Raw genomic sequence first — 21,431 nt, 5'->3', positions numbered from 1 at the left:
ACTTGTTCTACTTTGATGTCTCGGTGTATTGACATCGTTGCCAATAACTATATTCAACCACTTCTTATTATTAGGTAGTTAAAAACTTAATTTCAGTTCAATATAAAGGAACAAAGAAATTACCGTAAGTTTTTGGTTTTTTTTTTACTTGAAAACCTTCTTTCTGATGTGACTGCTGAGACAGGTAATTTGCTAAATATTTTAATCTGGATAAGTGTATATATTTTGGAAAATATTTTTATTACAACTTTGTAGGTATATCTAAATTAATTTGGAACCTTGGAATACATGGGTATTTTATACCTCGGTAATCATAAAATCAATTTGGTTCTACAACTGAAATTAATTTCCATTTACGTCCTAGTAAGTAGCAATGATACAAGCTGCTGGATCACGCTTATAAATTACCTTCAGATCTGCCACTGGTGGTAACATTGCCATTTACCGCCGTACCATCATTTTATGCAACGACTGATTGTAGAAAATAAAATAGTTACATTTAATAACACTGTGCTTATTACTTAATACTTTGGGAACATTAATTATTAATACTAGCAGGTGTTGGTGGTGCCTGGGTAACTTACTTTTTAGATGATAGAGAGGTAGTCGATAGAGGATAACAATATAAAATTGACTTGTTCATATCTTATACTTTTGAATATATTTTAATATAATTATACAACAACAATAATATTATGCGTTCGTTATACAATACTTTTAGTTAAAATCTACTTGGTAGGTAGGTATTGAGACAATTAAATGAGCGTATTTAATTGATATAGGTATTATATAATAATATTACATTGAGTAGCGTACACACTATTATTATATAAATACGTTGTAATTCATCAAAGTAAATACTTAATTACAAAAAAAAAAAATGTAATAACCATGTGCGATTAATTAATTCGCCATATAGGTAATAGGTATGTGTGGGAATTGTCGATGTTGATCCGCAAACATTCAGAGGATTATTCGATTATAATCGTTTCTAGTAGTCCTGTGGAGTTATAGTATAAAATTATAATTAATAACAAAATGTTAAATTATTTCGATAATATGGCGTACCTAATATTATTCACAGAGTAATAATAATATATTATTATAATTATCGTCCCTGTCAAAATACAAATCCACCGACGATATTTACGTGGGTTTTCAAAACAACTGTTGCAGTCGTAGAAAATGTGTTTTAAAACGCCCTGCAGGATGGATAGATTATTTACTAATCACCGATTGTACATTAGTACTATAATATAATACGAGTACCAATATGCGGGGTGGAGTAGTTAAACGGAACCAATTCAAATTATAATTTTGATAAATGTATTTGTAAAATACAGAAATGACAAGTATGCGAGTATAAAACCATATATGATATATGTTAAATTTTATTTTATCAATAAAATTATTTTCGGAACAATATAATAATGTCTACCTGAATATTTAGCCTCCATTAAAATGTTGAGAACAATATAATAATTTTCGAAAAAAAATGTAAAAAAGTATGATTTAATTTATAAATAATTCCTTGTAATTCCTAAAATATTGATTGGTCCACGACAGAAGAATCCCGTTGTTATTGGGTCTGTTTGTTTATGGGTGGGTATTATTTTCGATGCTTCATGAAAAATGCACATAAAAAAATAATGACAAGTATTAAAACGGTCGTAATTTTTAATTTCACTACCTACTTTACTGCTGAATAACTAATTAGGACTTAAGAGGTATATTATGCCGTTAAGGTATACTTTTGTACGTATAATTATATACTTTAGAATATTATACTCTATTTACATTATTAGTTAGGTATATTGAAATTATTTTTATTGATAACCAAGAATTGTTTTATTCACAGCTGAGTCAAAAACACTCAAAAGTTAAGAACCCGCACATTACATGGGTATTGAACGACTGATGTAATTTATTTTTGTAACATGTCATATACCTACTGATATAATATGGATGTGAAAGATAGGTAATGATTAATAATTATTGCAGTTGTAAGAAAAGTTGTCAGATGAGGTTTGTGCGTGTTATGGGTGTTTCTTATAAAATTATATTTACATACTACTTAGTGTTTTTTATAACCGTTTAAAGTGAGACTTAAAGTTTTAACGTAAAGGAAAGAGAGTTTTAATAATAGAGAAAAAAATAGAAATTTTGGATGAATATGAAGTATTATTATTTATTAAGTAATATTATGTATATTTAGTGGACCGTGTTGTCGCACGCAAGAAGGTTTGAAATAAAAAAAGAATTCTTAAAGAGGCAAAAATGTCTGCTTTTTTGGAAAAATATAAGATCATTAATATTATGTCTTACGTTCTGATCTTTAAGTTTAATTTTTATATCAACAAGTAAATGAAAGTATTGGAATATGATAGGAAAAGTACTAAATACAATTTTATGTTTGTAAATATTCAAAAGGGATGGAGAGGGATGAATCTTAACTCCAAAATTCTTACTTTGGATGAAACCATTATAAGGAAGTTATGATTCAAATTTCAAATATCTAGCATTCTAGCACCTTGGGAAGTGCACCAAAAAACGTTGCATTTTTTTTGGTTACACAATTTTTTTTTGACATACTTAAGACATATTAATGTCAAATCAATGTTCATGAGATACGAATATAATAGGGTATATAGGCATACGGCAATCAGTAGGTATACAAAACCGTGTTACGGAAAATGTGCTAAAAAACGCAGCCATCTTGTTACTCGTGTGATTTTATAACGGAGAAGATCGAAAAAGGCCTAAGCGTATGAGCCCTCTCCCCCCGAGAAAAAAATCCCAAATAAGACAAAGCCCCTCTCCCCCCACTCACTGAGGGTAACGATCCGACAAATTACCACGTGCGGGTTACGATATTATACCTGATAATATACCATATTATTATTACATAACGTTGTACCATTACCGTAGAATATATGCGGTCGGTCGACCTGCCACTCACGGCCATCGCTCGGCGACCGGACACCGCGGGTCGGCCACTTCGAAGCAGCTGGCGACGGTGGCGACAGTACGTGCTGGCCGCGAACAGGGCCGCGCCGAAGACGACTATGGCCGCGGTGACGGCGACGAACAGCGCGACTGCCGCCGGGGCCCCGCGGCCACCGGCGTCGGCGGACGCAGCGGACCCGTTGGTCCAGCGGTCGCACGTGGCCGGCGATTCGTCGTTGGGCGCACCCGGACAGTTGACCACGCCGTTGCACACGGCCCGGGCGGGCAGGCACAGTCGCTCGTCGCCCGGGCACAGGAACGCGCACTCGTCGTCGGCGTCTGATGTCCGCCGGGCGGCGCGTGGCGTTCCGTCCGGATTCCGTGGCAAATGGCTCAGCTCGGACCACGCGATCTTGAACTGCGCCTTGTGCGGGTAAGCGTTGCCCACGAACCGGACGTGCACGTAGCGCCGCCGCTGTCGCCGCCGCCGCCGCGACCGATTGTCGTGGCGCTGAGACTCCGTGCCGCCCGCCGTCAATGACGACTTGTCGGCGGCCTCTTCGACGTCCTTGGAAGTCAACAGCGGCAGGTCTTTGAGCGCCGTGGCGTTGTGACCGCACGCCGACATGAACGGGTAGTCCACCGACCTGGACGGCAAGTACACCTCCAGCCGGCCGTCCTGACAGTCGTCCGTCACGAAGTTCACCTGCGCGTTACATAGTATATTAGAATAGTATTAATAACACGTATATTATATTGATTAAACATGTAGGTACCTACCTAATAATTAAATATATATTAGGTGAGTAGTGGGTCATATCAAGGTGTGGGGAGAGGGGGCGATACCACAGCGCACAATGTAAAAAATTGTTACAATATCCCTTGCTGCTGTACAAGTGCCGTATATACTTTTTCTTTACCATTTTATTTTTGGTATACTTTAAAACCTTAATGATATTTACCATAAAATTGTAATTTTTTAATAATTACATACCTATTAAAAGAGAGTTGTATTCAAACCCAAAGGCGAGTGGGGCTAAGATGGCCATCTTCATCTTCATCTTTGTCTTATCTGTCAAATCCATCACTGGTATAATATATAGGCACGGACGTACGGTAGTGATCATAATTACCTTAAGGTAACACTAAACTTCTCATTTTTACTCAACAACTACCTAGTTTACATGGAACTAAAATCTAAATAAATTGACCGTACCAAAGTAGTTTTAAATATAATCATAAAAAAATGTTTTCTTGGATCTATAAAAATACCTATCGTCGTATAGTAGGTACGTAACTTTTCTGCATATAGTTTAAGTTATTGTTATGGTTTTTAGTGACTTAAATTATAGTTTTCATTACAAACTATAAATTATTTGGTTCGCCCCGCCGAGGTCAAATTTGCGCGTATAACGACTAATGAGCGTGGGAGGTATAAGTGTATAACACGGCAATGCTGGTGACTTATATTTTCGCTTTTGTATGAACACTGTAAAATGAAGTACCGTATTTACATATAAGAGGCGGTTCAACCTCTCAAGAAACTTATCCAGGCGACTACAATTTAGGGAGGAGATTTTTTAAGCACTCATTTGGCAAACAATATAACTTATACACGTCTTAGGATCATCTACACAGATCTCGGTCTAATTAAAATAAAGAAGTTTGAATAATATAATAATCACTCAACTATGAAAATGAACCATGAACTATATTCCACCGTGACAAGTTCTTTTTACAATACCGGACGAATTGTTAGGTGAACAGTAGGTATATAATAATATTATGGTATATAATAATATATTAAGTATTATGTATAGGTATACCTACTATCCAGTATCGAATTAAAGTCTCTAGAGCCCGGGGTGAAACTACAGACTAACTTCATATGGCCTGTGGTGAAACTACAATATTATATTGGAAGCTCCTTATAAAAAAAATAGCTATTTATAAATATAAATATGATGCATTAATCAAATATTTTACGGTGTTTGATAAACCTATACAAATAAAGATAGATTTAAAAATGAAAACATTTCAACGAGGTACCTCATGTCTCAAATGTTCCTTTAAATTGATTTAAGAGTTAGGTTATAGCTATAACACCTAGGTGTTAATTGATTCTATAAAAGTATACGAGTGAGGGTAATTTCTCAAAATTATTTTTTTCTCGGTCAATATTGTTAATGATATTTATTTCCTAACAAAGTTAGAAAACCCGATACCTATAAAACAACCTCACCCTCGAGACCCCGGCTCATTTAACCCTCTGCGCCACCGCTAAATCCGACACCGTTAAAGGTGCCGTCCATCTATGACCTATGTTATGGATGTTACGGTAACATATATTTAGATATAGCTAGGTACTATATATTATAATCAATACCTGATTAAAATGTAACCACAAATCTCGGTCCTCGTGAACGCGTATCTCCCAAATACATTCGAGCGTTTTCGGTGGCTCTACAAATCCCATGGCGTCGAACCGCGGAAACACAAGTTCGCCTTCGTCGACCGGCTGTATGACGGAGGGACCGCACAGAGGACCGTGTACAAATTCGTATCTGGCCTCAAATAATGGCTCGTCGTACTTGAAATAGCTCATGGCCGCGTGCAAGGGGTTTAGATTCAACTCGACGTTCAACGAGTTGCCCGACGAGACGAATTTTATTTCGCCCGCGTGCGGGTCCGACGACGTTGTTCTCGTTTTGTTTACGTTGCTGAACAAACACAGACCGTTGTTCGTGTTCGATTGATTGATAATCGTCCGGTTCAGCCCGAAACCTGCGTCGATCTCCTCCGGCTCCCATACCAGTAACTTGTCGCGTTCGCTGTACCAACAGTCGTTGTCCTTTTCAATAGGCGTCCTATAATTGTGGTCCTGTAAACATATACGCACTATGTGTAAAAATCGAATGTGTTGAAATCGTTTTTGGCCCTCACGCCAAACGGTTAACACATAATAGTAGCTGGTGTATAATCGCAATAATAGAATATACTATTATAATGCGTATGAAATGTTTCACTCGACTATACAAACATATAAAGCGTTTTGTATACAATAATATGTATTCCGTATTTTAGTATTTATTCGTTTTTCACGCACTTATAAAATATATATAATTATACTGGAATCGAATAATTTTTCGGTGGGAATCAACAACCCGTCGTTTGTTCGTTTTAAGTATATACGATATTTTTAATATCATTAGGTACGTATAGTATTATGCGATGTACTGCGAGACAAAAATCAATTACCATATCAACTGATACTATACGTCTCGTTCAAGACAAGTACAAAAAACGATTAGACACAATATTCTGATACAGTGTGGACCGTAAATAAAGAGTAATGTCGGTTTTGACAGGAAGAGGTAAAAAAAAGTCGTTAGGTAAACAAATTCCATAGCGATAATGAAGACGTACCAGAGTTTGACCAAAGTTTGTTTTTACCGAAAAAAGAACGATTTTTTTTTTATACCAGAATGTTTTGAAACCTCTCAATGTCAAAATCTGACTTAACACCTTTAGATTGTCCAACACCGAGAACTTATACATTTTACTGTTTATTTTGGATCACTCGTCGCATGGCCCACCACCTCCTTAGATGAGTTTCTCGTCAAGGAGTTTCCACAAAAAGCAGAAACTTCTAAATTCGCACTAAAATCGCCATAAAGAATTGTAATTACAATTGCTTATTTGATTTCATGAAATGTGCTTTTAAATTTTAAATAGGATTAATCTAGAAACAGTTTAGGAAAATTGATTCTGTAAGCGTGCTAAATTACCAGTTTCTAAACTTATTTTATTACAAGCTCAATACATTATAATTCCGTATAAAATGAATGTACTTACAGTACCTAATATTACGGACTGTAAATGAAATAATGCCTAAATATCACAATCGTAACTAAGTACTGCTAACTGCTAAGTGATAATTAACGTACGGACAGACAGACACAAAAGGGGATATAAGATGTTATAAACATAATAGTATGTTTAGATTTAGAAACCTTAAACTGCATAATTATGTATTAAAAAATTTAAATAACATGCATTATATTTTTTGTAAATTATTATTTGTCAAAACATTTTATTTTTTAGTTAAACATTAAATATTAATATTAAATATCTACAGTGTAGATATTTTTATTGTGTAGATTCTACACAATAAAAATAATTATTAAATCTATAATAGGAATACTTCAAAGTAATGATGCCCATATAATATAAAGAATAAATCGTCGTTTTGGGTCTTTTCTAAAAATTGGATTTCTTTTATAGTGATTGCGACTCAACTGTATATGATGACATTTATTTTTTTGGTACTCATTTTATTATACAACATGTAGGTATACAATTCAAATTATATAAAATGTATCTAACGAAAATAAATACCTTGAATTTAATAGACTCAATTCTCAATACAATGCGGGCAAATAACCGCACGTCAGTTGTAAATTTATAACGACAAATAATTGGTTGAGATTTAGCATCAGGATCCGTAACCGTCCCTTGTCTTTTGTAGACCAGTGTATTAACTGGTGATCTGAAATACCCCGACGATGGTTTCCAACTAACGAATTCTTCGTCGCACACTGTATCTGGTATTGCAGTACCGAATTTCGTGTCGTTGAAAAAGTCATAGTGAGCCCAATAATACAATGACGACCTAAAAAGGAATTACACCTGTCATGTATTGACTTATTTATTAAAAAAAAATAACTTTGATTTTTATTGTTGGAATATTCTAATAATAAACCGATAGGTTTATTTTTATATTACAGATTCGATTTGAGTGTATGTTGTAGCAAATTAATTTTTGTTCAAATTGAAGTAAGAATTTCTTTATATCGTATAATATGTGTCGCCGATTAGGATTTATCTGTAAATGATGACAGGGGAAGAGCCCCTCGACCCATATTTTTTATTTGTTCTTAATACATTCAAATCGTAAAATTATTATGATAGTATTATATCACGTGCGGGTTGCAGATAGACTACTCGTGAAGATTCACAACTGCCGGTGGTTCGTTTCCGGCATAATAATAATTTAATATATTTTACAACGGTCACCCACTGCGCGTAATAAGCCCAACGAGGAATATTAATAATTATGAATATATTATATTATATTATATCTATACATATATTAATCATCATACTATTGTATAGTATTTGTAAATCAACAACTATATAGGTACCTATATATATACAATATTCATTATTCTCAGTTCTCACCCTGAATAACTGCCGGTCTTGCTTTCAAATCGGATAAACATGGAATTTCCCGTTGATATGAAATCGTGTTTTTCGGCCGGCTTAGAAAACGTGTCACAAAACGTTTTAATGATTCTCGTATCATCTGGTTCCGCGGCATCGTAGAGGGTTAAACTTTCCCCGCAGTCGCCAGTCCAGTCGCTCTTCACAGGACTCTCGATGCTATTTACTCGAAAGCTATAATTTGATCAAGTATTTTTAAGGTCACATCTACAGTAGATATGAATCATTATTGAAAACAATTAAAACAATAACATTATGACGCATTCGGTCGGGCGAACACCGGTTTCAATAACAATAAATAATAATGTAATAGACAGGTAATGAATAATTATCGTTCAAAGTAAAATTATTCCATACAATATTTAGACCGATTCGACATACCTGGGAAAATAAACTCGGACTACTTGATTCGGCAGCCCAAGTAAATGATAAGTGCAAGAGGTGTGCGGAGGATACCAGTGAGCGATCGACATGAATATTCCTTCGGTGTGGTGATCTCTGCTCAGGTGTTCACTCGATAAAATCCAATCGCAAGTACCGTTTTTGTCACCGGCGGTCTGCATGTGGCCGGGCATATTACCAACGTTAAAATGAAAGCCAGTATTTAAAAGTGGGCCTATATTGAAATAAATAAATAAAATAATCAGGAATAAGTTTACTAACACTTATAAGTTATATTATTACTTATTAGTATACAAGAATTTACACAAAATATAGTAAAATAAAAAAACTATTCATAATAAATTAATAACCAATAAATAGGTAGGCACCTACAATATTTGATAGCCGGTACCTAGGTGTTATAAAGGTACAATTTTGAATAATTTTTAGATTTTTATGACTGTATATTATATAAGTATCTGTAATCTGTATCTGTATACCTCCTACTATTGCAGATTCCACATAAAACAATAATAAAATCATTTTTTTAAATTAATTATTTCATATTGTAGTATAGTTGGCTATGTGTGCTTACTGTTTTAAGCTTTTAAAAACTAATAGTTTTCGAGTTTTTAAAGAAATTATACTATATATTATATCTAGTGCCTATAATTTGTAATGGCTATTAAACGAACTTTACTTGAAATATTAAAATGTTATATTTTTAGGTATAATATAGTTAAATAGACATAAAACTATTGACATATAGCCATATAGGTATACACACGTTTAAAATGATTTTAAATGGAATAATTTCCAGAGTAATTACCTAGCTAAGTTAAAATGAAATATTAAAGGCTTTTAAATGCATATAGTTTTATTATATTTTAACATTCTTATCCTTGATTCATATTATTTATATGTAAATATTTTACAACTTTCTCGCCTTGATTATTATGTTTAAGTGAACAACAAATTCAAGTTAGGTCTCAAACTATTGCAATTTAATCTAAAGTTTTAAAGGAAAAGGATAATATATTAATTTAATTTACTACATATTGTACAATACACGCCTAGCTATAATGTATAATGTAGTATATAAATATACATATTTGTTTCTCCACCCACTTTATTAAATTTAAATAGTAGTAATTTATACACTATAAAGGTGAGGGAACGTAAAATAAACGATTAGGTAGAGAGCAATATTTTGCTTTATCCTTTTATAACTCGTAAATTTTAAGAATACTAATTTGAGAACTATTACTCATATAGCACCTAGCATCCATAGGTATATATTTTATATACTATATAATAGTATATACAATTATTAGACTGTATAATACGTTGAAGGATTTAATACACAAACAGTGAAAATGAGAGTCTTTTGAAGGTATATTTAAAAATACCTACCTACGGACAATTGACCGAAATAATTACAATAAAGTTTATAAAATCAGCGAATCTTATTAAGAATTTTAATACTCTACTATAATATAGCCATAATATTAAAGGTACTTGGCTGACATAGTAAATACACATGACATATCTAATTACTAAATAAAAAATAACTTTTACTTATTTAACCGTTTTAATTTTAACTGTCAAGACTCAGTATAGATTATTATAAAAAATATAAATAAAACCGTACCTGCTGTTGATGTTACAAACTCCACAAATAAGTCTTCACTCGTACCGACAATCGAATGGGGAAATTTGCCCATTCCACAAAAAGTTCCAATTTCTGGGCTTGATGCGTTTTTACCGTCATATATTTTTATATAATCATACGGGCAATACTCAGCTCCTTTAACATATTTAAATCGTTTGATATTAGCATACTGCAGTTAATAAATGTATTTTCATTGGAAATTATAGAAATATTAATGCATTGTCACTAACTTATAATTTATCATTAGTCTGACGGCATTCGATAATACATTGTGAATACTACAAAGGGCACAAACAATACTCCCATTCTACTATAATATTATTTATTTTATCTTCACTGCTGGTTGAATATTTAATTTTAATATAATATCGTATTATGTAGGTATATCAATAGGCTATGAAACCATAATAAATTCAATTTTTGCTTTTGAAATGAAACCATTATTTCATATGTATTTAATTAATATTATAATGAAATACCTATGATCATGCCATTTATATTTTTAATATACATATTTTCATAAATATGCGGTTTAAATTTAAAGTAGGAATTTTGTAGACGGAAATAAATTGAATTATGACATTTTAATTCCAATTTTTGTTTTTGTTTCTTGGCAAAAAAATATGCATTCGAACGAACTGAACTTATTTTTATTAAAATGTACAAAACAGTGGATATTATTCATGCTAAGAAATACTAAGCCACTTTTGTATGAGCCAAACTCGTTCAGAATCGTTTTCCCGGAAGCTTAATATTTTCCTACCTTTATTGTAGATATATTATATTGATATTACAATGATATGTGTGTGTTTTTTTTTTAGATTCTGATAAGAGCGAGGATGCTATAGTGGTTTTACAATGGTGAAAATGTGCAAATTATTTTGAATTAGAAATACATAAAAATTTTTCATTTTAAATTTAAGATATGAAAATGTAATACAAGATTCCTCATAAGTTTTTCTACCTTTATCAAAAAAAAAATGTCTACAATAAGTCAAATTAAATTTTTATGAGCGTTTGAAGTTTATATTTTTACAACATTGGATATTCACTCAATTTCTCATGTAGTGATTTTCTTATTTTGTTGTAAATCAAAAACGAATGACTGTAGAATGTAGATACTTGAAAATTTTACTGAATGTTAATATTTTCATTTTATATACACCATAAAATTTTGAAAATATTTTGACTCTTTTTGAGCTGTTTACGGCCATTGTCAGTTTTAATTTTTTTTAATTTTTTTTTCTATAAATATCATGCAAGGCTTTCATTAGCATTTAAAGTTCAAATTTTTACAAAATGTATCAAATTTAAAACTTAATAATTATTTTGTAGTTAAAAATGTATAAAATGTTCAACTTTTGTAGCTAAGGATTGAAAATTTAAAACAAGGTTCCACACTCCCACGTAAGTAGGTAAATATATAAATTACTTTATTCACAATAATATCATCAAATATACATATAGTATAATATCATAGGCTGCCTGGCCGTCTTCGCTCAGAATCGTTTTTTTTATACAATGATATTATATCATTGAATTCAAATTTAACACAATCCATTACAGTGACCCACTTGTAACCTACTGTACAGCAGTCAACAGAGCGACACCCACTTGCCCACCTTTTTTTTATTACTAAAAGTATTGTATAATTGTGCATATTTAGGTGTAATAAAAACTATATTATTGTATGATTACCTGAAGTGATCGGTCTCATAGGGCATGTGATTATATTTTCACATCGCTGACCATCCACGTTGAATTCTTCATTTTGTATGTACAGACGGATAAACGGATTTTTAGTGTTCAGCCAATAATTGCACTTGAGATTTCTTGGATACACTCCTGGATACGCTGGACTTTGGACATAACACGTTTGCAGTCGACATTCTTTAAATGTCCTATCACAATAGCTCCTTTAATCAATTTAAATAAGGTACAGAAAATTAGTGTGCAATATACGCGGGTATTTAATATACATAATAATTATTGTAAGTTAGAAATTTTAATTGGTGGAAATGTATTCATTGTCTTTTCATCTATACGTTTATACATGTATTACACAAACATACAATATTTATAATTATTGATTCACCTACAATTGTTGTTTTAAAGTTTAAACCTTTGAGAGTTTGAAACTATGGATAATTCAAAGAAAATGCTCGATCCCTTAATGATTTTGAGGAAATTCGAAGAAAAACAATGCAATCAGGTAGGATTATTCGAAGTAAAACGTAGGGTCAACCAGGCATTAGGTGACCAGCCACCAACAGTTGATAATTCGAAGTTCTTTATACCATTCAACTCTTGACGATTCGAAGTTGTTTCACCTTGATTGATCGTTCACAAAGTGTACTTTCTTATCATTAATAATTAATTATTATAAACTTAACTCTTTTTTCAAGGGCCCTCGAGTTGTTATAGGTAGTAGGTACATATTTCTTAATTTATAGATACGAATATCTTATTTTTAACTAATATACTAGAAATTCAAACACAAATAATTTACAAATTTTCAGTTAAAAATTCAAAAAATTTGTTCTTTTTATAGCTAACATTAAAAATGTTTAAAGAAGATTCCACACAAGTTTTTCTACCTTTAACAAAAAACAAAGTTTACTGAAACGAAACATTAAACTTTTTATGAGCGTTTGAACTTATAATTTTTAATTACGAATACTACAAATTTGAATATCCACGTATTTTTTTAGCATCTGATGTCAGATGTTTTATACTTTTATCATAGCATAAACACTGATAATAATTGTAAAGAAACAAAATATATAAAATATCTAATTGATATTGTTCTAACCCAGGGTTCAACAATCCTCTTCTATTCGGATAGAGTTCCGGATGCTGGCCATATCGTAAGTAAACTTGAGTTTCCTGTTCAGCTCTTGAATCGAAACTGTAATAAGTTTGATCTGTAAAGTTATTTGTTTGAAAAATAACTCGAACTGAACTCGTTTCCGACAAGAATGTTTGCGGTTGTTCAATTTCACCACAATACGATCCTGGTGTTTCTTTCTTAGAAGTAATTGTTGCGGCGTTACCCTTGCCAGCATGATCAAGTATCTTAAATAGAAAATAAAAAATATAAATTTCATTAATATTCTACTTCACCAGTTATTATAAATTGACGATAATCTATTTCGACGTGTTATACCTATGTATTGTTTTACTTTTTTTTTATTCCCATTGTATTATAATTCCATTAGGAAGACATGATTTTAACTAAATTTACTAATCTTTAAGATATCTTGATCTTTGTATAATATTTATCTTCTTATGGTTATAATCACGTTAAATTATGTAGGTACAAATAAATAAAAATCAGCAAATCGTTTTGAAATGTTTGACTATGAAAATGCATCCGAGTCTCAATTAGTTCGGGTAATCGACGCTCAAAAATGCATGGGTATGCGTGTTATACGTGCCTCGACTGCACACGAATATTTAGTATCCCAATTAATAATTATTTAAAGTTTTCTTATTAAATATATTTGATATGGAGGTTGGAATCAAGAATAAGAAAATATACATCAATTGAGTAGATTACGTCTACATTATTCATTTTGGAGTGTAAGAGTTCTTTCTGGGTTCCGATTTACGCCACGTGTTAACACTTCGCCACTTCGGCAACTCAGCGAAATAAAATACCATTTGAGTGAATTATTGTAACCCTCGGGGGAGCCATAAAGTTCACAACTGTTGAAACTTGAAAGAAACTATCTGTAAACCTACTAGAGTTCACGAATTATTTATTTCCTTATCATGGGACATTCAATAATTTATTCGAATTATTTGCGGACTGAGATTTTATACGTAAGTGTAAAATATATTGTATAGGTACATACATAATGCATGCACAAAATATTATCACAGATATAAAATAAAATAAGATTTATAAATCACATATTGAAACCTAAATCATATAGGTACGACTATAATAATATATATATATAAAAAAAATAATTACCTATCTACCCAATTCATTGTAACTTTTGCAGGTTTATTAATACATGTTTTGGTTTAAAATACTTTAGTTGCTTAAATTATTCATATTTTTCTTAATTTAAATTGTTAATTGTGTACTCATTCATAGGTACTTAAAAATGTGGTCTGTATAGAATCTTTTGACTTCAATAACTATTCACTGACCATTTATTAGTCTTAAAAAACTTGCATATTATTATTAAATATATTAAAATAACCTAAAGCTGAAACAGTATTTTTTAAAACTACCTAGATAATTTGTTGAACAATGAGTGATACATTAACAATTTAGGGCATACAGATATAACAATTAACAACACATATATGAACAAGGTCACAAAAATTAGCATTTTGTAATGGCTTTGAATCTCTTGTAGCGGATATATCATCACTCAATATAGTTTATGAGAGATTGAGTTAAAGTTATATTTAAAATTTGTATTAAGTATTAAGTCACGTGATTGTTGATTTATCTGGGTCTAGTTCATTACGTTTTATGTTACTTTATATAACAATTTAAAATGATATTTTTATATTATTAATTATTATGCATAGATTAATTACTATTTATAGAATTTAAGTTTATACAGATTATGTATTAAAAAAAAAACTGCAGCTGCATATTGAAACTATACCGAGATAAGTCATATATAACATGGTTATTCATTGAAAATTATTTATTAATTATTTTTCACTAAGTTGGCACCAGTTTAGTCGTATAGATATAATACATTAATAATATAATAATTGATGATGAAAAATCATAGTAAACATAAAAACTAAAAAAATATCCCAATATTGATAGATGTTGTTACAATTTTTAATTTAAAGTATTTACATGTTTATTTATCACAATAATCACAATTCTAAAACAAATAATATAATATACAATGATAATATCTATAATATTTTTAATTCATATTTTTGTTAATTATAATTTATAAATATTTATATTTATATATATATATAAATAAGTTCAGGTACTTACTAGTTAATTATTGCTAAGCTTAACTACAGTTAAAATATTATTTTTGTTGACAAAATAAAAATAATTATTTTTTACATGTAAATGCATAAAGAATGATTTAAAGTTGCGTGACAGTGTTTTATATATTTCAATTTTTTTTTTAATTGTTTCAAATTATAATTACTATTTTTAGATTTAAAAAAAAAAAATGTATAGTACCAATAGACCATCTTTGCGAATACTTGCAGGCCTACTTTTACATTACATATAATTATCGTGTATTTATTTTATTTTATTCCGCGAGTACGTTGTATATCCTTTTCGGGAAATGGACCGTCCATTTGGTACAAATTCAAACTCCCAATCGATAGACAGGACCACAGGACTACTCGAAACTTTTAAAACTCCACTTCTACTCTAAAATGTATCCAATAAATAAACAGGTACGGATAAAACATCGTAAACCCATGACATTTCTCAGTCCCTGGCCATTCATTCAGAGTCTTAAATATTAAACCACACATGTGTTGCACGGCGTAATATATAGGCAATAGTACGTTTCCGTGTAAAACAACGTCGTAAAATGTTCATTATTGACATACACAGATATTAATATGTGCCTTTCAAACACCGATGTTAATATGCGCTTAGGTGAAAACGAAACACAACGTATATGGTGTAATAGACTTTTTTTTTTATAGAGAAAAACAAATGTTTAAAAGGCTTGAGAACATTAATTGATGAATGGTAAAAAAGAGAATGACAAAGCACCTAACTTTTATTTATAGGTACATAAAAAAGGCGTGTACCCAATAATTAATTTAAGTCTGCACACAACCGCACATCACACCTCTCTTCATAATCCAATTTGTGACTACAATTTTTCTAGTTAAAAACAAATTGTAATATTTGTGTTTTTTTCAACGTACAGGTACTTACCAAAAACAATGAATAATAAAATAATCGTTATTTATATTTAATTAATCAGTTACTTATCAGGTTACCCAGTAGTAAACAGTATTCCAAATAGAAATGTCAGTATATAAAAAATATAGTGTAAATAAGCCTAACTAACAACTCTAACTAATCACGTACAACTATTATTGTAACTTTTAACTTTTAAGCAGCCACCATTACAATATTATTATTTCAATAATTGGTATCAACGCCGTACAACCGTGGATTGTCGTCGGTCGTGGGCTCGCGTTGGCAGCCCTGCCAATGTCGATCCGTTTCCGTAACCATGCGCGCGGCCAACACCGACGCGCCTCACTTCATGTCCGTAGCGCGCGACCGACGGCGTTTCCGCGTTTGTTTACTGGTTAGGTATTAGGTAAATACTAAAGTGCCGGACAGCAATCCGATAGCCGTACGTTTGAAAACGTTTAAACTCCGAATCTGCTCCGAATTCAGTCCCGTACTCCTGTGACACGCAACCCGCAAAAATGGTGAGTATCTTAATCGTACAACTCTTGTGTTTCCAATTTACCGTTTCCGACGACTTGTCGCTGTGCATTGTCCGCGATACGACTCGTGTACGCGAAATCCAAAACGTCGCGATAGATTTTCCTTCGACAGAATCTCATTGAATGCCTACATAATTAATGATACAATGTTTCGTACGTTTCGCATCTGTTCGCCTTCTATTTGGACGTTTGATGTCTGTTTAATGTGGTTTTTGACGAACAGATTGTTCGGAAACCGTCGTCTTGTACTGCTGGGCCGGCTGCTCATCGGTCCGAAGTCGAACACTGCCGGGTCTCGATAATATCGAATCTCGAGGGGAATAAAAATTAATTTAACTCAAAAATTTCGTAAACGAGCGTTTCAAGGGCCAAGAAAAAATTCAAATCGTTTAATGCTTTTGAGTTATTGCGAGTTGGTCGTGCTAGGTAGATAGAACCGTGCGGTTTAAACCATTAATGGCTCGACATAGCCACCCACAAATGTATTCAATTGCTGCTTGTTTTATTTGATAATATTTTAATTCTTTGTATTGTTAATGGGTTTACTTTACACAATGTATCTTGTTTCATGAATACATTTTTATTGCTTATAGCCTGTCACAAAGAATAACAAGATGATGCAGCACATCAACTACAGAGTGCGCGTCATCTTACAAGATTCTAGAATGTTCATTGGTACATTTAAAGGTATTTTATTAAACTTTTTACATTAATAATTATTGACGTTTGATCGTTTCTCTAACATTTTTGTGTTTCATAGCCTTTGATAAACATATGAACTTGATTTTGGCCGACTGTGAAGAATTTCGTAGACTGAAAAGTAAAGCCAAAGTACCTACAATACCCGCAGAGCCAAGAGAAGAAAAACGTGTACTTGGTTTTGTTTTATTACGTGGACAAAATATAGTATCTATAACTATCGAAGGACCCCCTCCACCCGAGGAAGGTCTTCCAAGAGTGCCACTACCCGGTGGTGGTGGTGGTCCAGGATCTAGCCGTGCTGCTGGACGAGGGATGCCTTCTGTCATACCATCAGCAGCTACACCTGGTAATATTTTAGAATTATATATTTATTGTTCTTCAAATTTAGTAAAATAGATTTAATTTTTTAAAAAAACTATAGGTTGGTTTTTATTTAGGCACCTAAAATATGTTAATTTTTACAATTATTTTTATTGAACATAAAATAGTATTTTTGGTTAGACAGTACCTATTATAGTTATAAATATAACTATTCTAATACTTAATGTAGTTTTTTAAAAATTACTATCTATTAGTAGGTTATAGAATGATAATACATAATATTATATATTTTAAATAAATATTTTTTTAACGTTAATTTTTCTTCTAAATTATGTAACTATTTTAGAAATTAAATTGTTGTTAATATATAATATATATGATTATTATTTAAAAGTATTCACAAAATATTTTAGTGTCATAAATTCTTCTTATTTATTTTAGAGTTCTAAGTTGTTTTATTTTATTTATACCTATAGGCTTACAAGGACCAGTAAGAGGTGTTGGAGGTCCTTCACCAGCTGCAATGGCACCAACTAGAGGTGCTCCTGCTCAACCACCAATAAGAGGCCCACCAATGATGGCTCCTCCACCAGGCATGATGGGTATGTATATATTTAAATATATATTATTTGGTACATGTCATTAAATTAATTGTGTATTTAATAATATTTTAATTATGCCTTAGCTGGTATGCCACCAATGCCAGGTATGGGTCGAGGTGGACCACCACCAATGCCAACCAATAACATGCGTGGTCCTCCACCTATGATGAGAGGTAAGTAGTTTTATATATTAAAAATTATCAACATTTTTTCTACATACAAAAATTATTATTTAGGTCCTCCAGCTGGTCCAAGAGGATATTAGTGTGTAATACTGATGTTATCTACTGAATATTTGATATGACTAAATAAATAATCATCGCATAACATTCAATAATTGTATTACCAATTTCATAAGCTAGTGCAGTTCAACAACACATTTTATTTAATATTGTAATTTTTTTTTTAAATTAATAACTTCTAATGTTAACATACTATGATTCCATATACTAGTATAATATATTATTATATTGTATATATAAAATATAAGTGTGAAATTGAACAGGTAAAAATCTACAAAACAATCAATGTCTATTGGTTATTTATTTTGGTTAATCTTTGTTGGTTTTTTTTTTATTCATGGGCTTTATTTGATAGTTATTTTCCTAACCTGTTTATTGCATGTATATTTTTAAAAATTAAAACCAAAACTACTTTCCATACATCATATTGGCAAGCATTAATTTACTTGCCCATAATTATGTACATAAATTACTATAAATGCTCACAAATTGTGTTGTAATATTATTTTTAAGACATAATTTAAAATTTTATCAAAGAAAAACAATGCAGCAAATTGTAAAAAAAAAATAGTTATATTATTAGTACAGAATTAAAATTTCTGTAATTGTTTTAATATATTTCATTTATATTCAAAAACTTTTTATAAATAAATGTTTTTTTTTTTCATTTAGTGTTACATAGCAGATATTATAAATTATACTATAAAGTCTTAAATAAACTACTGATATTTTATCTACAAATATTTTAAAAGATTATTATGGTTTGAATATACCTATTGACATTTTAATTTTAAACTTAAATTGTAAAACCAAACCCAATAAAATCATTTTAAAAATAATACACAATTTATATTTGAATTTAATTCAATCTAACACGAACATTGTAATGATTGGTGTAGAACAATAAATGCAAAACTAGCATCACAAAATATAATTTATTACATACATTCAGATAATATATACTTGGAATAATATAAATAGATTCACTGATATGTCAATATGTATTGTATATAATGGTAAAAAAATACATTTTTCTTTTACAATAAAAAACCGAAGCTAAGAATTTATGAACTTGTTGGCAGTTTTATCTTGTTAGATATGATTATTGTGTATTTAAAACAAGTTTTATATTTAAGTATATTGTTGTAAACTAATAATTTATGTTTATTAAAGTATTCTGATAAACTTGAATTTATTAAAATGTTAGACTAATTTAATTCAGTTTTTACTCCTGTTTTTTTTTGAATAATTCATTATTTACATTTATTTGGATACTTTGATTCTGTTTTTTTGTTAGCTTATTATTTATTGACATCGAATTAGGTGAAAACATTGTATTTATTTTTAAGCTTGCACCAACATATTAACATTAGGAAAAAAAAGCAGGTTAGCATTTAGTACCAATTTACAAAATAACCTATGAAATACTTGAAAGTGAAAACTAAAACTTGTAAAAATATCTTACTCTGTAGTTAGTACTTGGGTAGGTAGGTACTCAGAATATTGACACTAATAATTATTACTTTTATGGAGGTGTAACAACAATTTAGAACACTCAAGTAGGTATAATGCCTAAGACAGACCAAAGTACAAGATAAATTCAACAAAGGAAGTAGGTCAAGATAAAAGAAATATTTTCATTGAAGCAATGACATTAATATAATATTATATTAGCTAACTAATATGCCAAACTTTAATTCGCTATGACGCTAATTGACGTTAAGTTGTACCTATATTTAGCCTACCTATACTATATTATTATTAATTGACTGGTACATATTTTCATTGACCAGGTAGGTACCTATATAACCTATAGTTACTAGCTAATAGCTATACTAACGACACTCACTATATTGTTTCGAAATGAACATAGTAAAATTTCTATTTATTTCTATTATTTATATTAATTGTAATAAACTTATTTGAATTTAGGTTGTCAATTCATTGAGAGTAATATCGCAACCACAAGACGTACAAAACACAATAACTAAATTAAATAAGGGCCGGTGGTTATGATCGGGTCGGAACTTGAAAGTGTAAAAGAAACTCATTGTGTTGAGAAATAATCACTGTGAGGGAGTAAGTATAATAGATTCGAACGTTTTGAATCAAGAGGGGGCCGGAACTGGGAAAGTCGAATAATATATGATATAGCTAGTGTATGGCTTAAAATGCAAATGCTTTCCGTTATGAGTCATGACTCTTGATCGAATCCCAGGGGTAAAATAAAGGAAAGCAGTGTAAACCGATTAGAATAGAATGAATTAAAATATCGTAATCGTAATTTGATAACACGCACAAATGCACAATAAAAAGAATATTAAGGCTTTGAAAAATAATTAAATTCACTATATTTATCATCCGGGGATTCTCACCAGTCGCCACCCGAGAATTCTCGAAGCATCAAACACGCATTTCCAATATTTAGGCACAAATATTTTTCGAGTTCTATACTCTATACATTATACAAATAATTCGACTATTCTGATACCTATGTATAACTATAAGAGCTTTTACAGTTTCACGCATCGATTCATATGGGTTATTTTTGTAGAAAACATATTTAATTTATGGTATTTCAGGATACCTACACCGTCCACTACACGCTTATCTAAATACTATTATTACTCATATAGTCATATACGTTCAAAAGTTAATTTGCATACAACGAAATTTTCTGCTTTGGATAAAAGAATTAAAAATGCATTTTATCGTTATACAAGTAAAAACTAATAATAATATAACAATACAAAATAGAATAAAGTATATTTAGTTTTAGAAAAATGTCGTTTTTTAACGACTTGAAATTACTAAAAAAATATTTTCAAAAACTTGGTGCTTTTTTAAATAATG

At 30.9% G+C, this 21,431-nt stretch overlaps 2 protein-coding genes across 3 annotated transcripts in view; one reads left to right on the top strand and one right to left on the bottom strand.

Annotated features, from left to right (window-relative positions):
* Window positions 1-638: 638 nt before the first annotated feature.
* The window catches only part of LOC100161930, a 70,194-nt gene continuing 49,401 nt past the window's right edge, over window positions 639-21,431 (bottom strand). For both annotated transcript variants that reach the window (XM_001946036.5, XM_016803623.2), the window contains exons 4-12: window positions 13,095-13,357; window positions 11,981-12,198; window positions 10,262-10,417; window positions 8,611-8,845; window positions 8,188-8,403; window positions 7,345-7,618; window positions 5,333-5,827; window positions 2,924-3,652; window positions 639-1,000 (exon numbers count right to left, since the gene is read on the bottom strand). In XM_001946036.5, the coding sequence (XP_001946071.2) occupies window positions 992-1,000; window positions 2,924-3,652; window positions 5,333-5,827; window positions 7,345-7,618; window positions 8,188-8,403; window positions 8,611-8,845; window positions 10,262-10,417; window positions 11,981-12,198; window positions 13,095-13,357 (2,595 nt within the window). In that variant the 3' untranslated portion in view covers window positions 639-991. The remainder of the gene's footprint in view (window positions 1,001-2,923; window positions 3,653-5,332; window positions 5,828-7,344; window positions 7,619-8,187; window positions 8,404-8,610; window positions 8,846-10,261; window positions 10,418-11,980; window positions 12,199-13,094; window positions 13,358-21,431) is intronic.
* On the top strand, window positions 16,577-18,860 carry LOC100166030 (small nuclear ribonucleoprotein-associated protein B). The gene is given in 6 exon segments (NM_001293462.1): window positions 16,577-16,693; window positions 17,305-17,398; window positions 17,472-17,759; window positions 18,211-18,336; window positions 18,420-18,509; window positions 18,573-18,860. Coding segments are annotated over 6 exon segments (630 nt in total). The 5' UTR covers window positions 16,577-16,690; the 3' UTR covers window positions 18,602-18,860.

The sequence above is a fragment of the Acyrthosiphon pisum genome, chromosome A1 (assembly GCF_005508785.2).
Source record: "Acyrthosiphon pisum isolate AL4f chromosome A1, pea_aphid_22Mar2018_4r6ur, whole genome shotgun sequence".
Taxonomy (NCBI): domain Eukaryota; kingdom Metazoa; phylum Arthropoda; class Insecta; order Hemiptera; family Aphididae; genus Acyrthosiphon; species Acyrthosiphon pisum.
Note: the sequence above shows the minus strand (reverse complement) of the source record. Positions and strands in the feature narration are given on the sequence as shown.